General features: G+C 36.4%; 1 protein-coding gene across 10 annotated transcripts in view; it reads right to left on the minus strand.

Moving 5' to 3' along the window:
• The window catches only part of ZNF385B (zinc finger protein 385B), a 448,508-nt gene that overhangs the window by 75,415 nt on the left and 348,366 nt on the right, over positions 1-24,727 (minus strand). For 9 of the 10 annotated variants that reach the window (XM_042949282.1, XM_042949283.1, XM_042949279.1 and 6 more), the window contains one exon: positions 11,091-11,236. In XM_042949282.1, coding sequence (XP_042805216.1) covers positions 11,091-11,236 — 146 coding nt within the window. Of the gene's footprint in view, positions 1-11,090; positions 11,237-14,953; positions 14,975-24,727 lie in introns of those variants that run through there. The other variant, XM_042949290.1, reaches the window with a different exon arrangement.

The following is a 24,727-nucleotide window of genomic DNA, read 5'->3' on the forward strand; positions in this document are numbered from 1 at the left end:
GATAGTTGTATTCTGAGAAAAAAATGTTTTTCATACATATGTGCATACTCTTAATGTCTATATAATATTTTGGGATAGAATACAGAATCTTTTCTGAATAAGCATCAAACTTACAGTTAGATGCCACTGCTCAGAACACAGGTTAAATGGGTTCTTCTCATAGATTGGCAATTGAAATTCAGGAAAAAGGGGGGACACAGAGTCAATGGAGATCTCTAATTGTCAGAAGTCCAAATAATTTTTAGAATAAATTTCCATTATCAATAGATGAAGGATAATTTAATATGTTGGCTTCTATGACTGGGTTTAAAATCTTTTTTAAACTGTTACATTAACTACTAGTCGTTTAATGAATAATGTGAGAATAAAGGTTCTATGTTTGGAAATCAAGCATATTTTAAAAATGTAATAGAAAACATTATTACATCTTAGGAGTCAATGACAATGTGTCCTAAGTGCACAGCTCTCAGGTTCAAAATACCGTTATCCATAGCCTTTAAAGTCTAAATATCATTGAAAGTAAACAGGCAAACTGGAATGCAACCAAACCAGTAAGGTTATTCCCCACCTCCACTCCACACCTTCTCCCTAGCCCTGCTCCAAATTCGGCTATAGCCTCTCTTCATTGTTTTTAGGCAGTCAGGTGATTCTGATCTTTAAGTATGCCCTAGTACTATCTCATTCAGCTAATGTAAATTGAGTACTTGCTTAGTACCAAGCACAACTCTTTTAAGCTGAGTGTAAATGTTTTAAACTCAAGAACCAGGTCTTAGCCATGTATATATCCTTAGCATCTACCTTAAATAGGATTGCTCTAATGCACAAAGCCAGCCCCAGTGATGAATATAACTTGGTTTGTTTAAGGTAATTGGCTAGGAAGATGAGATCAAAGGGATAGAAATATTAATATTAATATTATTTATAAGAATAGAGCTTTGCCATTTTAAGAGTCCTTTCATAAACATGATCTCATTTGATATTCATGGAATTTTAGATTGTTAAAAATAATATGATGATACAATGGGGTGCCCGCCTGGCTTAGTCCCTACAGCATGTGACTCTTGATCTCAGGGTTGTGAGTTTGAGCCCCACATTGGGTGTAGAGATTACTTTAAAATAAAATCTTAAAAAATAATATAGTGATAGGTTGTATAGTTATGATTTTTTCACAGAGTCACACTAAATTTCAGAAATTTTCTAAATATGCAGTCATATCCTCAGTTCTCCATAAACATACTAAACTTAAATTTTCATGATATGATATAGATTAGGAAGGTATTATCACCTCTGGTTTTAAAATGAGGAAAAGTGGAGCTAAGTGACTTTCTCCAGATCAAAGAGAATGAGTCCAGATATGAATGAGTGTTCTGGCTCCCAGTCCAATGCTCTTTCCCTGTGCAAAGAAGTAGCTCACTGTCCTTCACTCTGCCTCCTGCTTCCCCATGTAGCATGAAGCAGCATCAAGACCAGGTAGAATAGCTACAGATTTACTTTGGAACAAGGCAAACAGAATTACTTCTTTGAGATCAGAGAGAACATTCCAGGTGGCTTTGGGGAGGAGGTGAGATATAACACATGAATGAGTGACTGACTAAATGAATGCCAACACCTCTTTAGAAGGTAAGTACTTCAAAATTGACAATTAAGTATACACTATGTAATAGTGGTGTTACTAATCATTTTAGCCTCTAATAGCTTCAGCTCATTTTTGGGAAACGAAGGTTTTTTTGGGTTTGATTATATTATTATGAAAATGAATCAATTTACATACTATGAATGTTTGATGTCTACATAAAAAAAAAGATAAATTAGACCCAGACACATATTTATAATTAATGGAGACTTAATGTACACCTCTAATTATTGTAAACCATAAACCTGTGAAAGAGATCAGATATGTGTCCTACTACAACACTCACATCATTACTTGGCTGTAGAAACTATTCACAGTAAGAAAAAAGTATGAGACTGACAAGACAAGTCTATCTTCTAAGTAGAATACACTTGCAGGGGTGCCTGGCTGGCTCAGTTGGTGGAGCATGTGACTCTTGATCTTGGGGTTGTGGATTCAAGCCCCATGTTGAGTGTAGAGATTAAAAATAAAATCTTAAAAAATAAAATAAATAGAATACACATCAAATGAGAGTTTTTTAAATCTGACTTTAGGAGCCACAAGGATTTTTTGGGTACTTAAATATGTCCCACATGAATAACTTGTTAGAAAGATACACATTTAAATTCAAAATATGTCAGGGTGGAGACCAGCTCTTGCTTGTCTAATATTTAGCTTTTTTCCCTTTTCAGTGGCAGAGCTATCTACTGGAAGAAATGTGAAGCCTGGATTATATTCTTCAATCTTCCATTTTGCAAAAAGGGGGCAACAATGACACTCGTAGCCTATTTTATATGTGAGCGTGTTAGAAGAATTAACCTAGAATGTCTTGAAAATATGTTAAAGCCCTCTGATACTAGAATTCCATGAAAATAAAGTGTTGTTCATATAATTTAAGTTTTTCCCAATCTTTTTTCAAGCATCAGAACATAAAATGGAAGGTAAGAACATCTAAACTGACAGCTAAATCTGTGAAAAATATATTTTTCCAAGATTCCTACTTGGTTCCGCAAAGATGTTGAAACTTCACAGATTGCTAAATAGCACTCCAATTCATCTTTAGCACCCTCAATGACAGTTCTAAAAGTAAAGGGATTGGAATATTCCAAAACATGTTTTTCCTTCCCCCAAAGAGTTTTAAGACCTAATTCTGAATACAAGAATCTAGATGGAAGGGGGGGGGGGGGGGGAAGGAAAAAGAAAAAGAAAAAGAAAAAGCCCAGTCTGTTGGCTATTGGATGGATTCCCAAATTTTTGATAAAAGTTTTCCAGAAAACACCACCATCAATGAATGTTTATAGAGCAACCAATTTGGAAATAACATTTTGGGCTGAAGGGAATGTTTGGTACAATAATATTTTGCTACTTTTTTATATTTATTAAGCTCCCCTACTTTATCATTGGCACTTAAAGCCTTGGTCACTGAGAGAAGCTAAGAACAAGGTTGTTGTTGGTTTCTTCTCCTTTTAATTAACTGGAGATTTGTTAAGAATAAGATAAATTATTTTAAGAAGATGGCCTGACATAGACACTTTTTCCAAGTTGACTCTACTCTTGAAAAATGCTGTGCTGGGACAGCGCCAAGACTGAAGACCTGTCTTGCCAGAAAATCTGATGTGCCCTCCAAGTACACATAATCCTTGAAACCCTAGCACTGAAGATGAGGTCCCAGAGCCATGTGAGGTTGAGACTGGGATAATGAAAGGGACATGTGAGAGGACATAGCGTGGTGGGACTATAGATGCCTCTTTTCACAGGCTTCTGAAACCTTGTGTTCCCTTACTGCATAAGAGCCCATCAAGGTCTTAATCTAATGTTTCTTGGCAGCTTAATCAACTGAATTGACTATTGACTATCAACAATATCCTCTATTATGTTATGGTGAATTTTACAAGAGGAAGAAGTAATGTCTATCAGACAGTGAGCAGCTTCTGTCTTATTCACTGTAATTCTTTCTTAGCACAATGACTGGCATGCATAGACATTTAGTGAGTGGTTGTGAATGAATGCCTTTTCCTAGATGCCACAGACAAATAATTTATTTAGGGAGAGAGAAGACATATGACCATACGTTATATAAACATACATGTATACATACCGTATAAATAATATCTACATATTCTAAAGAGGTTTCAACAGTGAGTAAAGGGAGCTTTGAACACAAAGTCTTTAATAGGTAAATCTTGACCCTTTGAATAGGGCAAAGGACATGACTTAAATTTTTTTTTTTTTTAATTTTTTTTTTCAACGTTTTTTATTTATTTTTGGGACAGAGAGAGACAGAGCATGAAGGGGGGAGGGGCAGAGAGAGAGGGAGACACAGAATCGGAAACAGGCTCCAGGCTCCGAGCCATCAGCCCAGAGCCTGACGCGGGGCTCGAACTCACGGACCGCGAGATCGTGACCTGGCTGAAGTCGGACGCTTAACCGACTGCGCCACCCAGGCGCCCCGACTTAAATTTTTAAAAGATATGTTTGTAGTTTGAAGAGGGAGACAATAGTATAGATAGATGGTCACGATGTCGTTTTTTTCCTCCTAGGTCATGTTTACATAATTTTTCTCTGTCATATTGAATAGAGTTGTAAAAATTTCCAGGCAGGAATTTATGCCTAAATATTTGTACAAAATCTTTGTTAGTTTTATACGACATTTCAAAGATTTCCTATAAACATTTTTTTTTCAAATGATCTAGGGTGTTGCTATTCACTTTTCTAAGTCCAGCAACAGGCCTTCACCCTCCCCCCTCTTTAAGTAAATTTCAGTAACCATGGAAAATTTCAACTTGGCATATTCTAATATACATTTCACTAGAACATATAGAAGAATAGGATCCTTCAATATATTTTAAGCATATCATGAAAATAAAAATTCAACCATATTCTCTTTTTTATTTTATTTATTTTCTTATCCATTTTATTTTATTTATTTTATCTCTATTTCATTCTATTTTTTATTTGGACAAATGTATCATTTCGAGTAGCTGGACATACTAACATCCCAGGAAATAGGGAATATATAACTTTTTAATGAGAGCAAAGCATTACTAGAGTAAAAAAGAAGGCTTAAATGGCAAAAAAAAAAAAACCAAAAAAAACAAAAAACAAAAAAACCAAAAAAAACCCTCACAGTTGGTTACATTAGCAGAGATAAAATATTTTGTTTAAATTAAATGAAAAAAAATCAGATAAAAAAGTATGTATCCAAATGTTTAAATCAAGACTTCATTAGATAGTAAAAGTATTAAAGATAGATTTAAAAATTAAATGTTTTGGCTTACTTCAGGTTTCCTTACAGTAAAACATCATGAGAAACATGGCATGAATTAATAGCAAAATAAATGTGATTTTGATTCCCAATTTCTTTATTTTGTACCTCCTTGATAAATATATTATTATTTCTGGTACAAGAAAGAAAAATTTTAGAGCTTTTTTTTTTTAATTTTAAAGTTCATTTATTTTTGAAAGAAAGAAAACACAAGTAGGGAAGGGGAAGAGAAAGAGGGAGACATAGAATTTGAATCAGGTTCCAGGCTCTGAGCTGTCCATGCAGATACCAACATGGGCCTCTAACCCACGAGCTGTGAGATCATGACCTGAGCCAAAGTCTGATGCTTAACCAACTAAGCCACCCACACATCCCAAGAAAAAAAAAAATTAAATATTCATTGAGATTACCAAACTGTGGATGGCCTAGAATCTCAAGGGTTTAGAATGACAAACAGTAGATATATAGATCATTTCACAGATTGGCATGGGTGATTCAGAGGCATACAGTGATTTGGGACTGTATGCTTAGAAATCATCTTTATTCTGTTCCACAAATTTGTTAATGTGTCAGGAAAAAATAATTTCAAGGTATGTAGGAAAAATCAGATTATTTTTCACAAAAATAAGATTGTTGAGCCTCTTGCAATAAAGCATCTGTGATGCTATTGTGCTCATGCTTTCCTAGAGCAGTTGCAAAAACAAGGCAGGACTCAAAAAGACATCTGAAATAGTAGACATGGAAAATACCTGCCAATCAGCAGAGAAATTGATAGGTGACTGTGGTCTTGAGGTGGCTTGTGATTATATCTATAGCTATGGAGAGTCACACAAATACATCTGTGTATGTATCCAGTATGTGGCTGTTAAAAAGGAACTTGACCTATTATCACATACAATATATAAGTTGCATATATGTCGTAGACTGCTTGTGCTACCATAACAAAATACCATAGAGTGGGTGGCTTAAACAACAGAAATATATTTTATCACAATTGTGGAGACTGGAAGTCTGAGATCAGGGCACCAGCGTCTTCAGGTCCTGGTGAGAGCTCTCTTCCTGGCTGCAGACGGCTGCTATCTCACTATGTCTTCACATGGTAGAGAGAGGGAAAGCTCTCTGTGGTCTCTTCTTATAAGTGCACTAATCCCATTATGAGGGCCTCACCCTCATGATCATCTAACCCTAACCTCTCAAAAACCCCATCTCTAAATACCATCTGCAGGTGTTAGGGCTTCAAAATAAGTATTTGGGGAGGAGGACACAAACACTCAGTCCATGGCAGTATGTGTGTGGACCTGGCTACTTAATGGACTTACTTTATCATAATAAGTTGATACTATCCATCCTGTTAAATATGCAATTTATTTCAATTCTGAAGCAGCCTCTTCTTATGGAGAATTAAACATCGTGTATTACCTGCTTGTTAAACACCATATATTAAATACCAGGTATTATCTGGATTGAATGAAGATAACAATTGGATCCACAGTAAAGGAAATGAGAAATTCCAATTCTAATAGAAATAATTGAATATATTTTGGTAGCTACCAAAACATTATGTACAGTAACTAAAGGACGACCATGAGGCATTTGACAAATTTAATCAAAGTGAAAAATAAAATAATGAAAATAGCTCTACTGGGATACAAAACAAATCATTCTTTCTGGCTCTTCTATAATACTGTAAAGTTCAGTAACTATTTTTACTTTGCCTATATTTCTTGGTTTTTGTTATCTTTCCTTTTCTAGTCTTTTTTATTCTATTTCTTAGAAGTTTCTTGCACACTAGGGAATTTTTGTTTTACTTATTTTGTTTATCCTCTTCATCAAATCCAGTACTCGTTAGTGCATATATTATGTTTTCAATAAAACCCAGTAATGAATAATTTTCTTTTTAAACTAACTGCTCTTAAGAGTAGGACCCAGGACAAGAAATGTAGTAGATACTTGCAAAGCTTCCATACCATCCACACAGAGGAAGCCAGAACTAGAGCTGCAGAAAAATTTGTAACTAATTATTGCCCTCAAGTTAAAAAAAGGATGACAGTTCCCAGAGAAATACAAATGAAAGTGAACACTTAGGCTTAATACCTCATGCGTAGATACGGCTCAGAAATGTTGGTATTTCCTTTGCTGGGTAGGGGAGCATGTGCATTGAGAAGCAAAAAACTGGGCCCCTTTCCTCCCTCCTTTTTTCCTTCCCTTCAGAAAAGTTTTACTGAGCTCTCGAGCCAGATACCAGGCATCCAGCAATGAACATACCATAGGCCCTGTCCTCAAGGATCTGACATTCTAGTTAATATAGATAATTGGGTAATTAATTAGACTATAGTGTGACAACTGCTATAGTGGAGGTAATCCGGGGGTACCCTGGAAATACAGAGGATAGCACTTAATGCAGACTCGCAGATCACGGAAAACTTCCTGTGAGGGAGGTGATATCTAAGTCGGCCCTGAACGACAAATGGTTGAAGGTGGGGCAGTGGTGGAAGTGAGCATTAATAGGTAGCTAGGCAAAGAAGCCCATTAGGCTTTAGATATAAAGGTTGAGATCTTTAAACATTGCTGTTGTGGTTTACAGAGCCTTTTACCTGTAAGTGACTCAAAACAGCCCCCCTGTAAAGTAAAACTGCTGAAGTGCAGAGTTAACATCATTGTTCTCCAGACCTGCATCCTTGACATGCAGCCCATCCGAAAGTATCAGTGATCTACACTCTGCCTTTCCTAGCATGTCTCTTCATAGCTCCGTTTGGACAGTGTCTTGAATTATTTGCTTATTCTTCACATGTAAACACTGAGAGAGATTTTGTCAGTCGTGGGGTAGATGGTAAGACAGCCACTAAATGAATGTTGTGAAGCATGTCTCTTCATTGTGTACCATTTAATATACAACAGGCAAATATCCCATTTTGGAATATGACAATCCCATTTCATTCTTGCTATAATTCTCATGCAACATTATCATACTCCCCTACAAAAATAGGAGGAAACCATTACTTTATATGCATTTTTAAAATTCTGCTTAAAGAAGACAGCAGAACTTCAAAATTCTAAAACTTTGAGCTATGGTATGAGAGTACAGTGTTTATATTCTTCTGATAATAATTACGAGTTAAAATATATTTCTTATAGTTACTAATACTATCTTTGGTTAAAAAGAAAGTGATTATAATAGCATTCACCTTGCCTTTCAAAGAACAAGTGGACTACTGAATGGAATAGGTTTTTAAAATTTGCTAACAAGAAATTACAACTTTTTAATATATATTCTGTTTTTTACACATTCAAAAAATTCTTTCCTCTTTCTATGTAATGATTCCGCTGAAAATTGGCTACCATGCTTCCAGAAAAGAGCACAAAAGATTTCTGATTGAGCTTTGTTCACACTGAATGATGTGGGAGGTAACATGGACCGAAAGATCCAAAGACGCGGACAAGCCGGAATATGAGTTTTGAAGTTAGGAGATTCTAATTCAAGTCTCAGTTCTTCCATTACTAACTCTCTCTCCTCTAGACAATAGGAACTGAATCATAATCATGGTCTACTAAAATGTTCTAAGGCCTGAGTTCTTTGAAGGATAGAAAACCTCACAAATATACAATGATCTAGTATAATTACTATTAGTGATACAAAAATGTTTCCTAGGAAAATGTGGACAATGACTTTTATGAAACTGTCCTAGGAAATTTATGAGGTGAGTTAGACACTGGGATGGAATAGTCTATAGGGAAAAGAGTAGAGTAATTGAAGCTGTAACTCAATGAAAAATCATAGGTAGTCCAATGATCCTATAAATTATTTACCAGATGATAGAGGGTCGCACTTGCAGTGACTTAATTTTTAATATCCTACCAGAAGTACTCACTGCCCACCAAATGCATTGGATGTAATATAATACAGAGAGTAAAATGATTATTTCATGTAGTTCTTTGCTATATTCTTCATCATAACCAAAAGTATTTCCATTTGAAAATTACTAGTTTATTTTCTTTCAAGAAAAAAAAAAGTGAGCTCCTATTAGAATTACGCTTGGGGTGTCTGGGTGGCTCTGTCAGTTAAGCGTCTGACTTCAGCTCAAGTCATGATCTCAATGCTTGTGGGTTCGAGCCCCGCGTCAGGCTCTGTGCTGACAGCTCGGAGTCTGGAGCCTGCTTTGAATTCTGTGTCTTCCTCTCTCTCTGCCCCTCCCCCACTCACACTCTGTCCCTCTCAAAAATAAATAAACATTAACAAATTTTATAAAAATAGAATTATGCTTTGGGTTTTCTCAAAGATTTCGTAATGTTAATTGCTATATGGAACAAACAAAAAGGCAAGTTAGTATGTCTATCAGCCCTACACAACATTAGTAAACCATTATGAAACCGTATTTTTACCTTAAAATTATGAAGACATTCTTTCCATTTTTTATAGCCGTTAAGAATGCAGAAGTATACGTAAGACATTTTGATAGTTGAAAAAAGTAACTTAGAGAATAGTGCCGATCATTCCATCACAGTTGTAGAAAGACAACTGTGATTGGGTTCCTATTAAGTATGTACATAACACACTTCTAGAAGGGGAAGACAAGGATGCCTATGAGGGTGCTTTCCTCTAGCAAAGGGAGTAAACATATACACAGGGCAGAGAATGCTGACTTACACATTTTGCTTTGAATGTTACTGTTTTATTTGAATCTTTGAAATAAGTATCCATGTATTATTTGTGTTAAAAAAAAATGAGCTGCAGTAGGAACCATTCAGGCCTACCCTACCCACATGATCAGTGCCTGCCTGACAGTGGCTGGACTTCTGCAGTGGCTACAAATGCTGTCTTCTAAATGCACATTAATCAAAATAAAAACACCTAGTAAGTGTTTTAAGAAGTATAGTTTAATTCAGTTATGCTTGGAATGTATCACCCATGTTTCAGTAGACGATACAACAGGCATGCTTGAGTTCAAGTTGTTTGAAATGGCACGATGTGGTGTTTTGGGTGGTTACTCCTGATGGATTAAAGTGGTCAGGGCAGGCCTGATTTCTCTCACTGAACTGCTCCACTGCGCTAGAAATGATGCTCACCTGTTTATGCCTTCTTCTTCTTCTTCTTTTTTTTAAACTGTTTGACTTGTCTTTGAAAAACCCAGACGTGAACATTCACTTCAACTGTTTATTCGCTAAGTCACAGCCAGTGCTCCTTAAAAAGAAGGCTGATCCCCTACCCCCTAATTACCTTACGACACTAAGCCATGACAGAAGGCCCATCAGCAGATTTATTTACAAGCCTTGAGGAAAAATCTTCTTTCTGTCTCACTTCATACAGAAGATAAGTTTGCAAAAGGAAACACTTGGCAATACTTCAAATGCTCACTGTCTGGTGGTGTTGATAATGCAATTCTTTTTCTTGATTATGGCAGCTTCTATAATGCTGTATAATTCATGTAGACCATCAGGTCCCAAATGACTGCATTTATTGACTAAACAAACAATTCATACAATCACCTGAACTGTTTAACCTTTTCTCTTCCTACAAGTTTAGCATTTGGCTGTGGACTGATTTTATGCTGAATTCTATTGTTGAAAGGTGTCATGTTCCACTTGGCATGCCTACAAAATGTCTTTCATTCAGATAAACAGTCAGCTGACCTGAATGAAGAACATTAGTAATTGTAGGTAATTCACTAATCTTTATTGTATGTTTTAAAGGGAATGTCAAAGTACCATGCAGACAATTAATATGTAGCTTTAAAGTACTTTTTAAAAAATAGAGTCACATTCACATAATCCACAGTAGTTTTCCAATAAAAATTCTGTTTGTTAAGATCTAAAATATGTCCCAAATAAAAATGTATCTAGGTAGTTAAAGCATTTCCTTTCTTTCTAGTAGTAGGGAAAAATCAATGTGGCTTGGTATCTCTAAATTGTGTTCTTGAGCATGTGAATAGTATCCCAGAAATAATAAGGTTCTCAAGCCACCGAAGTCTGTCAAAACTGCTCAAAGCCACAGGTGAAAAGTCACTTGTGGGAATATTTGTAAAAGAAATATGCTGGCTATTGTTTGGACTAACCCCTACAGGAGAAGGAGTATCTTGCACAACATAGCTGGTCAGTGTAACCAATATATGGTCTAAACTTACACACTTTGGAAACAGGCTATATCTATTGCCTATTCACAACTGGAATGAAAGAGATTGAGGAGGACACAAATAAAATAAAAATGCATTTACTCACTGTGTTAAAATTTGGAAAGAGCCCCACAGCAGAACTACTGTCCACTGGAAAAGACAGTGGAAATGGTTTGATATCCAGTGAAGGCTGCATCATCAGGGTAGGTGTGCGCACAAGAGCAGGAAGTGTAGCAGTGTGGCATGTACTGCCTGCCAAGAACAAAACAAAAATGAATTCAATCTTCCTCCTATCCATCTACCCCCAACCAACCATGCAAAAAGAGGACTGCTGAGCTGCAACCCCAGAGCAAGAGAGTTATGCTGAAAGTAAGCAAATGGCACAGGAGGAGAGAATACAGTTAAAAGGGGTCTTCTTGTTCATTATGTGAGACAGTGATGCAGAATACTTCCCTACGGCAGGGGCCAAGGGATACAAACTCAGAGTTTGCTCAGAGATACAAACTACACAGATCCTGCTGGCAGGTGGGGCAGAATGAGATCATCCTGTGGGTTCAACCATTGTCGCTGAGTAGTCAAAAATGTAGGAGAGAGGAGGGGATGAGGTTCTTGCAGCAGATGCTCTTTACTAGTCAGTTATTGAACAGCTAGTAGGCATGCTTTATGCACATCAAAGATAATTATAGGGTTTTTACAAGGGGAACAAAAAACCTCGGACTCATAGTGACTGCTCCCAAGAAAATTATGACTCAAACAATTTTATCTCTAAAAAAACCAAAGTGAAGCTTGCCCTTGCTGTGAGGGCAATAAGTAGTCTAGACATTGGATAGTTAGGGAACCCAAAAGGAGTGATTACTGCCTGGGTGGGGCATGGTATTGGGGGATGGGGAGAAGTTGGGACAGGAACTCAGGTATTTGTCTCCACTTTTATTTCTAATGAGCTTTGTGTTATTGTAGCCACTAACCCCCCCCCCCTTTTTTTTTAACAATTAAATTAGCTGTCATCTCTTTAGGAATCTGGGCTACACCATGTGTGGGAGATTTAAAGCACTCCTCTCCAGTAACAAGCATTCTTCTGAAGCCTCCACATACTGTAGGTGAGTAGCTGCTGATGCAGGTGGCTCTCTGAGACACAGGCTCAGATGTACCTTTTTTTTTTTTTAAATATAACTTTATCGAGATGTAATTCACATACTGGACAATTCTCCCACTTAATGTATACAATTCAATGGTTTTTAGCATTTCTGCAGAGCGGTGCACATCACCACAATCAATTTTAGAACATTTTCACAATCCCTAGAAGAAACTCCATACCCATTAGCAGTCATTCCACACTTCCTCTCAACACGCCCAGTTCCTGGCAACCACTACTCCATTCTGTTTCTAGGTTTGTCTATTATGGACATTTCATTTAAATGAAGTCATACAATATGAGTTCCTTTGTGACAAGCTTCTTTCACTTGGCATAATGTTTTCAAGGCACATCCATGTTGTAGCATGTATGAGATTTCATTCCTTTTTAAGGCTGTGAAATATTCCATTGAAATAGACTCACTTTTTCCTTATTCATTCATCAGTTGATGGGCATTTGGGTTGTTTCCACTTTTTGGATATTCTGAGTAATGCTGCTATGAACATTTGTCTGTAAGTTTTTGTGTGGAGATGCATTTTTAGTTCTCTTTGCTATATACGCAAGAGTAGAATTGGGGATTATTGGGTCATATGGTAATCATATGGTTTAATGTTTTGAGAATGTTCAGACTGTTTTCCAAAATGCCTGAGCCATTTTATAGTACCACAAGCAGTGTATGAGGGTTCCAATTTCTCCCAGCATGTCTATATAGGACCACAAATAATCATATGCCAAAAATCTCCTACTGACTTAAAGGAGAAATAAACAGTATGGGGAAATGCTCCAACTATTAAAACTTCTACCAACGTCCTCACACAGTGTTCCAGAATAATTAAAATTTCTATTTCAATGATATATTTTTGGATAATGGATTTTCTTAATAAACTCTGCATTATATTTCAAATCATTCCAGAACATTATTAGTAATAGTGTTTAATGGACTATCATGCCTTATTTACATTGATCCTAAAAGCAGAAAAAAAGAAAAAGGCGTCTGAAGCATTTATCTGTAATGGCAAGTCTTCAGGTCAGCCTCATCCATTAGGGAATGTAGAGTAGGACTCAGCAAAAATAGAATCAACCAAAAGTATAGATCAAACAGTAATGTTGTTTTTCAGATGTTAAAGTAAATACTCTGATCTCAGCCTGGCATTCACATGACCACCCTGTATTTAATTATACTTTTTCTTCTAATTAGGTGACGTTACAGTCACTGCTAACTTCAGAGCTTATAGATCCAAGATGATATATTATGTCAGTATTTCAAATGCTGCAGAAGCACTTATTAAAATATTTATTTTAAAAGCTTTGCTTTAAAACTGTAGCTAAATTGAAAAAAAGAGATATTTCTTATTTTAGAACGATGGCCTTTTAAAACTCACAATTATTATAATTGTCAAAAGCCTAAAGTCTAGAAAGTATGCAGAACTATTCTACTTCAAGCTGCCTGATGAACGGATGAATTATTTTGCCATCATGGGTCTCCCCCACTCACCAAAAAGCAAAGTTTTTTCCTTAAGCCCATAATGGTAACACTCTGATAACACCAGCAGCACACGGTATCAGAGGGCCTGGCAAAAGTCATTTTGTACTAACAAACTCAACTCAAATGTAATGCAACACAGAACCTGACAAACAGATTGCTCCATCAACAAAGGTCAGAATGCGCAATGATCCCCTTTACCCAATCAAATATCTATGCTAATAAAGACAAGGCTTGAGAACTACTTCGCAGCCACCATTCATTAGCATAAAAACTTAGCAGCTGTTTACCATTCATTAGCATTTTAATGACAGACAATTTGCCATGTTAAACACAGATTGTTTTAAAGCACTGGTAGATCTCCTGAATAAATACAAACTGCTTTCATCAATTCCCTTCACCTCAACCTTGCTGTTTTCACTTTTAAGACCTGCTTTTTCAGATTGCTTCACCAAGACCCACGGCTTCAGAGGAAGTTTTTGCAAGTGGGAGATGAATGGGGATAAAGTGCACTTTTTTGCACAGGCTGGGTTAGGTTTTAATCCCTCTGTCACCTTATTCCCGATTTTACTACTGTTCTGAGGCTGGGAAGCATTTCTCCTCACCCTAGGATGCCCAAAAGTTAGTGGCAGATACAAGCAGAAATGTGGCCAAAATACATTGTATCCTGCAAGAAAATGCTTAATTTCTCTTCAATTTGCTGAGAAAAAAAAAAAAAAAAAGAGGGTTGGAAATACAAGGGATGAGCATGGATTTCAGCATAAAAATCCTTTACATTGCTCTGCCCAGGGGACAGGACCAACCTTTGTCTTTTGTATGATTTGGCAATATTATGTAAGATACCTCCTATATGTAGCTTTATTTCAAAGCCTAGGATATAATCTGGTATATATCATAATGAATTAAGTCATAATAGGGCTCTACCTTGTTTGACAATAAAGATTTTATATCACTTGCTGTATATATATTGATCAGACTCCCTGACCTAAAATGAAATACACACACACACACACCAGCATGTATACCCCAAAGATGTAACAGTCACCACTCTCACCGTGGAAATTCCACATGTTCATATACTCCCCCTATGAATGCAATTAAGCCTCTCCCCCCAATTTCATTTTCACTGTAAATTCCAAGTTGTTTTCATCTATAACTATGAAACCAATAATATGAGAAAGACAACTCACCACTATGATCATAAAACTATTATTACAGCCAACTGCCTCTGTAACATAATAGGTGCTTTATTATGTCAACGGATTATATCGTAATTCATCACAATAACACCTCATTTGAGAGTTAGGCAACACTTGACATTATTGCTGTGATCTTTCACGTTTAGAAATATTACCTTGAAGGTTTAGGTGATAGCTGTGAGGCTTTCTAGTGGTTCTTCCCTGTGTACCATAACACGAGCAAACGAAACACCTCAGCGTTAGAAGGAGAAAACTCCAAAGTCACAGAAAAACTGTGTGAAGAAGCATTTACAGAATGAGATCAAATCTATATTCTATATCCTGCAGAAGTAGTATCTTCTTATGCCATTATGTATGTCTGCTTTATTGAGTACTAAAATAAAAAGCTTAGCATATTATAAAAGTCTATTAGGTAGAGGCAATGCCAATTATAGAACTCCCAAAGATATCTTCCCCCCCCCCAAAGACGTCTTTAAAGAAATTAAAATGAGTGGCGTTTCAAGTTCTACCAAACTCAGTTTTCTCTTTTTATTGCTTTCTCAGCTTCAGTGAGTAACCTTCTCTCTTACCAGAACAATCACCAACCAGCATCTCCTGTGGTCTCTCTCTCACCATTTCCTTTCTTTCATCAGTCTGTCATGTGAGGAAAACTAAAGTATCAGGAGGTCTACTGTAGTCATAAGGAGGTGGCTATGTGAAGAGGCTATGTGACTGAAAAGGGTTTGTTTCTGAAAAGGCCACATAAAAACTGAGAGATAACATTTTTATAGTGCATACTGTGTGCCAGGCACCATTCTAAGCACATTACATATGTATGTACATACGTAGACACACATAAGAATATATATATATATCTGTATGTGTATATCCATATATACTCATTTAGGTACATTAAATTATATGTTTATATCATTTACATCTTTATACATTATTATATATTATATACTGATTTCTGTATATATTAATTGTATATGTTGATCTCACGGTTCGTGGGATCGAGCTCTGCGTTGGGCTCTGACCTGACATTGCAGAGTCTGTTTGGGAATCTCTCTTGCCCTCTCTCTCTCTGCTCTTCCCATGCTCTTGCACGGGTGTGCTCTCTAGAAACAAATGACTTAAAAAAAAAGAGTATATGTGTAAGTTATACATATGTGTTCACAATAACCTAATAAACAAGGTATTATTACTAGCCCCATTTTACAGATGAGAAACTGAGTCACAAAGAAGATAAGCTCAACCACAAGTGTTTTGTACATGGAGAAGGCAATATGAAAATCCAGGAAATTTGACTACTGAATTTTGTTCTTTACTACTGCGCTATGGTCACCAAATTACACACTTGAAAACACTTCAGTTATATTGGCACATGCTCCAGCTGCAGATAGCATTTTACCATTGAATTAAGATATTTAAAATGTTCAATCTTCTTTGAAGCTGGGAATTAGTTGAAACTTTTATTTGATCCTAATGTAGTGATTGATACTGGTAACTAAAATATATAAGATTTCTTTAATACTCTATAGGAAATGCTTCTAGAATATATTTATCTAAAAATAACCTTCCCTAAGTAATAGTATTATTTAATTTCATAAATACTATGGATGAACAACTGTAAAGCCATAGTGCTAACAGCTGCAGGGACTATATAACCTGAATCAGACAGAATTTATTTTACTTTTTGGAGAAGATAAACAACTACTACCATTTAATGAGATTTTACTTTATATATGGCTAAGTGATTTGTGCTCCTTATTTTATTAAATTATAATACAATTCTATGAGGCTTGTATTATTATCCCGTTTTACAGATGAGAAGGGTGAGGCTTAAAGAGACTGAGATCACCTAGTATGCGGTAGGTAGTAAGGCCTCAGTTTCAGTTCTTGTTTGACTGACTCTAAAGCCCATGTCATCATTCCATAAAGTGGGTTATATGTAAAGTTGTTAAGTGAAAAAGATTCTGTCCTCAAATACATTTAAAAAATGCTGGCTTCAACAAAGTTTAAAGTGATTCTTTTTTGCAAGACATCTTGCAGCTTACAATATAGTAACAGGCACTGTGAATGTCGAGGCAGATATAATTTCTACTCTCAATTTCTTGAGCATGAACCAATTCTTCCCCCCCGCCCCCACCCCCACAGAGATTCTGGAACCATTAATGCTTGGCATGTCCTTCAGGCAATGCTGTTCTACGCAAGTGAAATGTACCAGTTCAGGAGTTCAGGTCTACTACTTTCTTGTGCAAATGTGGACAACCTCTATTTTCTTTTGTATAAATTGGGGAAAATAAGAGTACTTACGGCATAGGACTGGTAGTACTTTTCTAAGAAAAATGCTTAATCCTGTGCCTGACACATACCAAGCTTTGGTTACTGGAGTTATGAACTATTCCTACTCCTCTCACGTTACACCATATCCCGGGAGAATAAATACTTAAGTTCAATAGTTATAAAAGGCAGGATATGTCAGGGATCACAAATTATCAACAAAATGCTACAGGGGTTCAAGAAAGAAAGAAATTACATCTGTTTAGGAGTTGGGTTCATAAATGGTTTCATAGATGAGCTATCTCTTAAGATAAGTCTCGAGGAACGATGCGTATTTTGAGAGGTGAATGTGGTAGAATGGTAGAGTGAACCGCATAAGCAAAAAACATGGAGAAAACCAAATGTATTACAATTCAAAACTTTCTTAAGCATTCAAGATATTCTTAGCATTTCTGGCTTAAAAGATCGAACGGGAAAGAGAAAAGCAGAACATCTTTATGACCTTGGAGTAAGCAAAGATTTCTTAAATAGGAAACAAAAGGTGTTAATCATAAAAGAAAAAAATTGACAATATACTCTATGAAGAATAAATCTCTGGTAATATGACATATCAAGGAGATGAAAAGGTAATCCACAGAGTGGGAGATAATAATAAAATAGAGATTTTGACAAAGGACTTTAATCTAGAATAAAGAACTCCTATAGATCAATAAGAAAATGAAAACATGACAGAAAACATGGGTAGAAGAATAGACACTTCACAAAAATATATACTAAAATGGCCGGTAAATATGAAAAAGTGCTTAACTTCATTAGTCATTAGGGATATGCAAATTAAAACTTCAATGAGATATCACTACATACCCACAAGAATGGCTACAATGAAGAAAGATTGAGATTATCAAGTGCTGACAAGGATATGGAGCAACTAGGACTTTTTTTTTCAGTTTTCATTTAAATTCCAGTTAGCATACAGAGTAATAGAGTTTCAGATGTACAATATAGTGATTCACCACTTCCATACATTACCCAGTGCTCATCACAACAAGTGCCCTTCTTATTTCCTATCACCTATTTAGCCCATCCCCCCAACCTCCTCCCCTCTGGTGTCAATGATTACGACCACTTTGGATAACCAGCAATATCTACTAAAACTGAATATATACATACCCTATGACTCAGCAAGTCCAGCCTTAGGTATTTACCTAACAGAAATAATATGCACTAGAATGCTCATAGCAATACTATTTACAATGCTCCAAACTGGAAATTAGCTAATTAACCCATCAACAGTAGAAATAAGTAATTTTGGTTCTTCATGCAATAAAACATTCACATAATGGAATATAGCAATGAAGACAAATGACTTATAATTACACGCAACAACAGACCTTGCAAACATAGTGTTAAAAAAAAACCCTAAAATCAGGAAGCATATCAATATGCTGTATAATACCAATTTACACAAAGTACAAAATCAGACATAACTAATCTATACTGTTAGGATAGGGCTATCCTTGCAGGAAGGGCAGGTGGAGCATGAGACGGGCTTCTAAGGTGCTGGAAATGTCTTCTACCTGGTCTTGGTGCCAGTTACACAGGTATGTTGTGGTTTATGTACATTCATTCAACCGTACACTTATGTGCACATTTCTGTATGTTATACTTCACCAGAAACTTTTTAGAAGTAATGTGTCCAATGATAATAATTTTAGTAAACTATTTTGGCAAATACAGGCAAAATTCTCCAATAAGAAGAACATCTTCAAACGCTGTCAGGTTTGTATACTTTTAGGATGAATATGATGTTTTTTCCAATAATTTTAGTAAACTATTTTGGCAAATACAGGCAAAATTCTCCAATAAGAAGAACATCTTCAAACGCTGTCAGGTTTGTATACTTTTAGGATGAATATGATGTTTTTTCCCCCTGCCAGCTTGATTTTGCTCAAAATGATTTGTGAGAAAATAAAATTTCCCTTTAATGCTGATGCTTCCTTGCTGAATTTCTTAAGTGGATGGAAGAGACTGACACAGAATCTACTGATGCCAAAGAGAAAAATGTGTATCTAGAACTCTGAGTCCATAAAATCTTAACAGTTGGCAGTTCTGCTCCTGGATCTCCCTTGGGGCACCTCAGGGTTCCCTCCAGAGAGTCCAACAGCGGCATCCTGGCAGAATGTTGCATTTAAAAATAAATCCTTCTGAGTATCACACTGAAGTTTATGGGCAATAATGAAGTGCTGCCTCAAAAAACAGCAGTGAAGCCACATCATGATGGATTTTAAGCCACAATGTCCTTTGGGTTTAGTAGTAATATGCCAGCTTTTACACAAAACGATGAATCTTTTACTAAGATGCAATGGATGGCCGTTTGAATGTGTGGCGATAGAATACTTACAGCCACGTCGGGATTCATTTATATCTGAATATTTTGCCCATGCACTGACTTTCTTATATTTAAATGTTGAAAGAAAGGGTCAGATTTTTTTACTCTGTAGTACCAATATATCATTTGATTACACATGTGGATACCTCAATAGCTGTCATCCGTTTTTGAGGTAGAATTGAAAAATCTGAGAATTTCAGAATTTAAGTAAAGAAGATAATTGGTTTTCAGAAAAAGTCTTGAGGATCAATTGTCTTCTTTGAAGCTGAATGGACAATATTTTTGCTTTGTTATAGTTTTTCCACCTGTAACCTGACATTATTAAGCATGACCATGCAAGAAAGGAAACTCAAAGAAAGGAAAACAGGGTTCTGACAAGTGCTTTATCATTTTTTTGAAATAGTTTTTAATATACCTGACTTATCAAAAGGGAATGTCATGAGCTTAGTTCCTAAATTACCAAGTCTTTAGAGAAGCCAAAATTATCTCCAGACAGGGCTTTACTAAAATTGTCTGAGGTCGAGCATGGATTGGGAGGTCACTGTAGCCTGACGAAACTTTCTGGCAAAAAGAGACAGGGAGATGGTCCTGTGCTACATTTGCCCAATGATTCCTGTCTATGGCATCAAGATGCTTTCGTGAAGTCTGAAGCCTTTTTCTGTTACAGAGGAAATTTTTGCTCTCTCTTTACAGCATGTGAAGGACCTAATGGCCTCATGGAACTAAGACTTTTATTTTATTTTATTTTATTTTTTTAAACTATGACTTATTTTAGAAACCTTCAAAAAATACAGACTCTCTTATTCCCAATAACCATTTTTCTCAAACCGTTGAATACTTCTAGAGGAATTATATCTCATAAAATTTTACAGCTAAACATAATATAAGAATCTACCTTTGGGGTACCTGAGTGGTTCAGTTGGTTAAGTGTCCGACTCTTGATTTCGGCTCAGGCCATGATCTCATGGTTTGTGGGCTTGAGCCCCATGTCGGGCTCTACACTGGCAGCGCAGGGCCTGCTTGGGATTCTCTCTCTCTCTCTCTCTCTCTCTCTCTCTCTCTCTCCCTGTCCTTACCCGCTTACGCTCTCACAAAATAAATAAACATTAAAAAAAAAAAAGAATCTACCCTTAATTTTACATGAGATAAATGATTAAGAGAATTTAATCCAGCATGATACCTGACTGACGGTAGACTCACATTTAGAGTTCCCATTGCCCAGAGACATTGTTTCGAATATTTAAGTCAATACAATCAAAGACGTACAAGAATCATATGTTGAAGTCTTTATCTTCTTTAAAAATTTAAATAGATGGTCTGTTTTCTTTTTATATTTTGACTAAAATTTAGGAGTATTCATTTTTCAATGAGATTTTAATTTTAATGTTTTATTAATATGAATAATGAAAGAAACTAAATCAAAGAAAAAAGTCAGTGCAGCCATGAGGCAACATTTAAGAACAGCAGAAGATTGATTGCAACACCTCATTTTAAACAATTTTTTTAATATTCCTAATGATATAAAAAAGAGAACAACAAACCCCATCAAAACTATGCTTTCAGCTGTACTGTTTGGATCAATATAACTAATTCAAATAGCTTCATACCAGGAGGCACACATGCATTTTTTGGTGATTTTTATACTGAAGGACTATCAGTACTGCAACAAAAATGCTATCTGAAAAGACACATTTTTCCAAGCAATGGCAACTGACTTTCCATCGGAGCAGATCAAAACAGCAGGGTCATTGAGGCCTCTCTGGGTCTGTCTTTATGCCTCTCCTCTGCAGCTCACTAAAGGGCCAGGCTGAAGGCACTGCATACAGCAACTCAGGAGGTCAACCCATCCAGCTGCTGCTATACATTCTAGCTCCAGGATACAAAATGTTTTGCCCCCTAGTTTCAGCAAATTTCAGTTCTTGCATTCAGTGACTTGGCTATTTGCATTTAAGAACCAAACAGGGTGAAAAGGAATAGTGATTTACTTAATGGTCCTTTAAAAAGACACTTTTTCTCCAGAAGCTTGCTCAATTTAAAGAAACAGAGTTAGTATTTGCTCTGCCAGTGCTTTCTACTCCCACTTTGGTAGAGAAAAGAGGTTTCCTTAGCTTAAATATTAACTAAACATTTCAAAGCTATTCAAAAGCTGTTGCCTATGTTAAAAAAAAAAAAGAAAAAAGAAAAAAGTAATAGGCTCCTAGGAAGCACAGTTTGGGAATAAACAGGATAGTAACAACTGTGATATAACCCTTTTTCCTTTCTGCATACATATTCTATGGCCACCATAATTATAATGCACTGTAGAGAATTCAGGACAAATTCTAGTGGATTATGATCATGGTGACCATCATAGATGAGGCCATTCTTGGTCCCCCATCAGCCAAGAAGCCATTTTCATCCAGGAACCATAGACATGGCTCCCATGTGGCTGCCAGGACTCGTGAAAGCTGCCATTTCATCCCTGTGGAAACCTGGTATGGGGTGACTAATCTGGCCACGCCAGGAATAGAGCAAGCAGAGACTGTAAGCAATAGGGAGATAGTGAGGTTCACTTAGGGAAAAACATGAGGGGGACTTGAGGAGGGAGGGAAGAGTGGTTAAGTTTGGCTTAATGTTACAGAGACTAGAATTAGCACCAATTCCTTATTTGGAATTTCCTAACATCTCACTCCTAAAATGATTTTCCTCCCTTTTATCTTTGACTGTATTGTAGAAATCTGTAGAGAATGAAGTAGAACAGAGCAAAAACTATATAAGGAGGTACAACTTAGTTAAGCAGGCCATCCAATCCCTTCCAAGAAAGGAGCTGGGCAGCTGGGAGGCAATGTGGTATCACCCTTATCCTGAGAAACATGGAGTCCTGTGACCTAAGGGGAGGCTTGCACTCCAAAGGGTTTTTAGTGGATATTGAACGGAATGGCCAACCCCTGATATGGCTTCTTGGAACTCTGCCATTGTCCTGACATCCTAGAAATTGATGCTACTTGCTTCAGTCATTCAGGCAGCTTCTGGGGCAGTAGTGATATGCAAAACAGCATCAGATAAGGCCCTCCAATGAATGCCCAAGGATTTTCTGCATTGGAAGTGATTCATCATAAATGATTGCCCCCTGTCCCTGTGTATCATGTTTATTCTTGTGCCATTATACTGACTTTGTGCCAGTTTTTCTTCTATGGAATTTCTATTTGGCTTCTCAAATGATTCTCACTTCCCCAAAGAACACCAAAAGTCAAAGACATAATGATTTTTTAATAAAGTGCCACATGGAAAGTAGAGAATTTAATCATAGCACTCATCATTTTCCTTGTCAGTGATTTGCTTTATAAAGCAAGAAAGGAATGGAAATGTTTTTTTTTTAGACGAACATTTGTTTTGACTCTTGGTCTCTTCTGAACTTCAAACAGCCTTTTAAGCTCCCTTTGCTTTAAAGGACGCAAATGGAAAAGTAATAGACCTAGGGCTCAATGTATTTAATTTGACAAAGCATGTTTCCAGTTAAAGAAAATGTAGAAAAGAACCCAAAGTTCCAAAATTGCACAATTTCTATTTCCAAACTTTGATCGACTTGTGTCTGTCTTTTTTTTTTTCTCTAACACCCTCTTTCTCTCTCCTTCTTATCCTTCCCTGTCTCTCTAGTCTCCCTCCCTCTCACCTGTTTGTCTTGTCTGCCTCTCTCATCTCTCATCCCTCTCATGTCTCTGTTTCTATGTCTTTCTATCTCTGCATGTGTATGTACCTGTCTGTCTCTTGTCTCTTTGTCTCTGTCTCTCTCTCTTTCACTATAATACTGCCTGGGAACCAGAAAGCACTCAAACTTTGTCATTTGCCTTCTTTTGCAGCATTCATTTTGTTTTCAATATTTGCTTCTACAAATCAAAAGACAAATAGCAAGATTTTACTGGTATCAGGACAAGTTTGTCCCTGTGACAAGATAAACCAATTAGATGAAGGTCATATCTCTGGTTATGCCTCAAATAGTCATGTCAGTTCCAACAACTGAGGATTGTTTTCATATATACTCATATAATATCTGCCATACCCATGACAAAGTAGAGAAAGTTAAGAAGTTAGATTTTAGTGGTATATTTGTATAGAAATTTGTCATCAGTGTCCTGGGTTATACAAATACTATAACTTTTCATTACAGAGCACAAGGTGCTTTAAAATATACTAAGTAGATATCTAATCTGTTACATGGCTTATGATCATCCCACATTTTTCTGATGAAGAAAATGGTGCTAAAGATAAATGACTCCATGACAAAGCAAATATACAGATTGAAGCCAATCATGGACCCAGGGCGAGAAAAACAATTTTCTTCCAAAATCAGATACTAGCCTAATTGTGATAACTCCACTGAGCAAGTGTCTGCTAAGAAGTCTAACATCACGGAGTCTCTAGGACCTTGGAAAAATGAAGGCTCATGGGCTTCAATCTACTCATTTTTTCAAGAGTCTACTGAACCCTCAGTGTTTACACCTCTAATTCACCAATGAGACAGAATGAAAGAAGTTGATGCTCTTTCAATATTTTCCAACCACCTGAAATCCTACTGGGGACTATGAGATAAAACATCTATCTACCTGCTGCCAAGACTTCATAAGCTCTTTACTAACAGTAATATTTATTCATATTCAAAAAAATGGCAAAATTGAAAAAAAAGGATTTCTGGGGGGGGGGGAACTAAAGCAATAACATTAAAACAGAAATGAGAATTTTGCAAGCATCTACTATGGACATACAAACCACATCCATCCTCATAACAGACAATACTCCCTCTTGAGGAGCTAAACTTACCTAGTTTCCAGAGAGATTTCTATGCCCAAGGGTCTAAGTAAACATTGAAGTCACTGAATTTTGATTTGAACTAGATGAAACATTCAAAGCTTGAAACACGCTTATCATAAAGATGGGGATAAGAGTGCAAATCACCCACGTCACCTAATTTAGTGACAGGCTACTAGCCACTGTTCTGTCAGTTTGAATGTGCATTCTTGAATCGGGACAATCATCAGCTTAAACAGATTTCCTGAAGGAAAAAGTGAGAGAGGGCTCTAAATACTTGGATTAAACATGAATTTCATTTTTACCTACCAGCTATTCTGAGACAAACTTCAAAAGAAAAAGGATAGAGGAGATGTGGGAAATCAGTCACATCTTTATTATATATAGCAAAGTGAACCAATATTACAATTTAAATAAAAACAAACCAGGAAAACCAAGATGATCTTGAGCAGGGGAGTTGTAAAATTAGCAAATTCTATTTGCTCTAATT

Source organism: Panthera leo, chromosome C1 (genome assembly GCF_018350215.1).
Source record: "Panthera leo isolate Ple1 chromosome C1, P.leo_Ple1_pat1.1, whole genome shotgun sequence".
Taxonomy (NCBI): Eukaryota; Metazoa; Chordata; class Mammalia; order Carnivora; family Felidae; genus Panthera; species Panthera leo.